At 38.7% G+C, this 3,180-nt stretch overlaps 1 protein-coding gene across 1 annotated transcript; it reads right to left on the reverse strand.

Moving 5' to 3' along the window:
- Window positions 1-438: 438 nt before the first annotated feature.
- On the reverse strand, window positions 439-2,938 carry LOC114163679 (remorin 4.1). Its single transcript, XM_028047977.1, has 2 exons — window positions 2,091-2,938; window positions 439-972 (listed from the first exon to the last, which is right to left on the reverse strand). Exons 1-2 carry the CDS (start codon window positions 2,697-2,699, stop codon window positions 781-783), a joined length of 801 nt encoding a protein of 266 aa, XP_027903778.1. The 5' UTR covers window positions 2,700-2,938; the 3' UTR covers window positions 439-780.
- Window positions 2,939-3,180: the final 242 nt, after the last annotated feature.

Here is a 3,180-nt window from a genome sequence, read left to right on the forward strand (position 1 = left end):
TATCATTGTCGAATGATATAACAAGAGGGTACTTTAGTCTTTTTCATAGTTTGGGGGTGCAGTTATTAATTGTGACGGTGTAAGAAGCAATGACATTTTTCCTGTGATTATTTGTAATTTATACTGCTCTGCAGAATTTAAGGCATCCTTATAGGCTCCTACAGGGGAAAATAAACAAAGCTTAATATCAAAGTCATACATCCATTAATTGTAGAGTGTTGTTAAGCATGCAATTACTTAGATGTTTAGAATGGTTTGTTACTCATAACTTCATAAGCCAAGCATCAAAGTATTTGTGTTTTGTGACATGATTTAAGAATTAACAAGAGATTATTAGATGGATTTGTCGGGAGCAGAGTTTGGTAAACCATAATCTCATGATTTGGAAAAGGAAAATATAAAGAAAAGAGTAGTAATGCAGGTGAGGAGGTGGCAGGGTTAGGTAGGTAAGGTGAGCATTTGGTAGTAGTGATTCAAAGACGCAATATCTTAATGTACAAAACACAAAAGTGCTTATTAACCACCACAATCAAATAAGCGTGTCACCACTCATCACCTTCATTCAAACACTGCAATCACTTACAAACACTCCAATTGGTTCTCACATAATATGACACATATCCCTCATCTGCACTTTTTTTTCTTTCTTTCTTTCTTTTCATAGTGCTGCACCCTTTACCCAATTCAAAAAAGGAAAAAGGGGCTCTTATACATTTTATTTTTATTTTTATTTTTATCTCTAAAATTCTGTTTCAAAAGGGTTTTGGAAATGTGAAATCTTTAGAAGAAGGACTTTTTGGCTGGTGCTCTTCCAACTGCTCTCATCAGACTTGCAATCTCCAAAACCCTAGCCACTTTCGTTCCTCTTTTGGCTTCTGCTGATGCCCTTCTCTCCTCTGCTTTTCTATGAGCTTTTGCTATGTCGTTTTGCATTTTCTCCATTGCTCTTGCCCTTTTCTCCTCCAGCTTCCTCTGCACATTTTTTACTCATCATTAACAAAAACTTTAAATCTGGTCTACTCAACTTTTCTTTTACTGCATGGACACGTAGTTTTACTTCAAATTAACATGAAATCAAATAGTTGAACGGTTTGGTACTTGCTGGTGGGTAACACATTTAAAGTTGCAGTTTTCACATCACTACAGGTTATTCTACCAAAAGAATGTACACTCATGGAAGTTGATAGCAGGTGGGTGACGTTTTAGCTTAAAATTGCAAATGCAATAAAAAGAGAAAAGGTGAAAAATGTGAGGTTCAATGTTGAAGGAAGAACTTATTAGTCGTAATTCAACTTCTCAATGTGAGGTTCAATGCTTAGGGTGATTTCGACATTGAATCTGTGGTATTGTAAATTACCAAAACCATGGGAATGCATGAAAAAAACAAAAACATTCATTCATACGACCAAGATACAAAAGGAAGTTGACACTGTTTGGACAAATATGTAAATACACGCATAGATGTTGGATTCGACTTGTCTCGTTAAACTTACATTTTTTTTCCATCCAAAACACAGACATAACACTCCTTAAAAAGTACACTGAATAATTCTATTCATCCACACACACAAAAAAAAGATCACCTTTTAATCTCAGTTCAACACATATGCATAAACAAATCATCAATGCATAGAATATTTTAGTTTTTTTTTTTTTACCAATGATTAAAAAAATTCTTACTTTATTACTATAGTTTTTTCTTTCCCTCCTGATGTGGTTCCTCAACAACCAAGGGAAAATAATTCCCCACCTTTTCTTCTACATATAAATCATATAATACTAATAATGAGGCAATCATCAATCATGGCTGCAATCACTTCTAGCCAATCTTACTCAATTTTCTTCTTAATTTCAAAGTTAACCTGACCATGTACTGATTGGATCATGATGAATGAATCCAAGCATGTTCTGTTTCAATCTCAAGAGTAGTAACAGTAATCATAACCTCAAAGAAACCGAATCAACCCACTCAGAATAATCACCACACACAAACACACATAAAATATAATAAAAGAGGAAGAAGATGAACATGCAAGTAAGTAAGTAAGTAAGTAAGTAACAGCGTGAGAAAAATAGAAAAGAAAAGTTACCTCAACTTTCTTCATCCAAGAGGAAGCTTTCTGAACCTGCTCGCTCTCCCACCCATTGATCACAGCGTCTTCTCTCTTGAACCTGTTGTTAATCTTCGCAACCTTCGCGTTCTGCCACGCTGATATCTTCGTATCCACCTCCTCCTTCTTCACCCTCTGCACCGACACGTGCTCTTCACGTGCACCACCACCCATTTGGGACGAGGGAACCGGGTCCAGAGGGTGGTTATCCGGCACGATCGCCAAAGGGTTCGTCTCTTCCATCAACTCATCTTCCCTGATCCTCCCCAGGTTGTTGTTCACGTTGTTTTGGTTGACGGGAGTTAGGTTGCGGTTGTTGTCGGGGTCGATGGAGGAGCCTGCGAGAACCAGGGCGTTGAACTCTCTGCTCATGGTGGTGAAGTTGTCGGAGGAGGAGGCGCCACCGTCGGTGCTGGCGACGGAGAGGGAGCTTGAACGGTGGGTGTGAAGGGTGTCCCAGGGTCTGCCACGTGGATGGGGAGGGTGAGTTGGTGTTAAGGCGTGGATTTCTCTCACTTGTTCATCTTCTTCTTCATGATCCTCCGAGCCCTGGCTCGTGGAACCCATGATTGATGGATCGTTGAACATGGCGTGCGTGTGAGCGTGTGGGGTTGGCTTTTTTAATTCTGTGTAGTGGAGCGAGTGAAGGGAAAGTAGTGTGCAAGAGACAAGAACAAAGTGAAACCAAAGAGTTTCATGAGCATGGGAGAGTGTGTTTGGTGTTGTGTGTTTTGAGGTTGTTATTAATGAATGGAAATGGAGGAATAAGTGTAGACCACACACACCACAAATGCAAAATCTTTCACCTTTCAATGGAATGAACTAAAATAAGGGCACTGTAGGTTCTCATCGTGAAAGCAAAATCTTTTCTAAGCAATATTTTAATGGCGGTTTTTTCTTTCTTCTTCAGTCCTTCACCTTTCCCGTTATTTCTGTTTTGTCCCCAGAAACAAAAATTGTAAATTCACTTTCTTTTCTTTCTCAACACTTCCTCTTTCTTTCTTTCTTCGGTAAAGTCTATGTAGTAACTTTGTTTTCAATGTGGATTGAGACTGAAGGCACTGGTATA

The sequence above is a fragment of the Vigna unguiculata genome, chromosome 1 (assembly GCF_004118075.2).
Source record: "Vigna unguiculata cultivar IT97K-499-35 chromosome 1, ASM411807v1, whole genome shotgun sequence".
Taxonomy (NCBI): domain Eukaryota; kingdom Viridiplantae; phylum Streptophyta; class Magnoliopsida; order Fabales; family Fabaceae; genus Vigna; species Vigna unguiculata.

Excerpts from the sequence above, each read along its gene's own strand:
- LOC114163679 (XM_028047977.1), bottom strand. The coding sequence starts at position 2,699 with ATGTTCAACGATCCATCAATCATGGGTTCCACGAGCCAGGGCTCGGAG. Across the intron at positions 973-2,090 it reads CTTGGATGAAGAAAGTTGAG|AGGAAGCTGGAGGAGAAAAG; the intron begins GTAACTTTTCTT and ends AAAAATGTGCAG.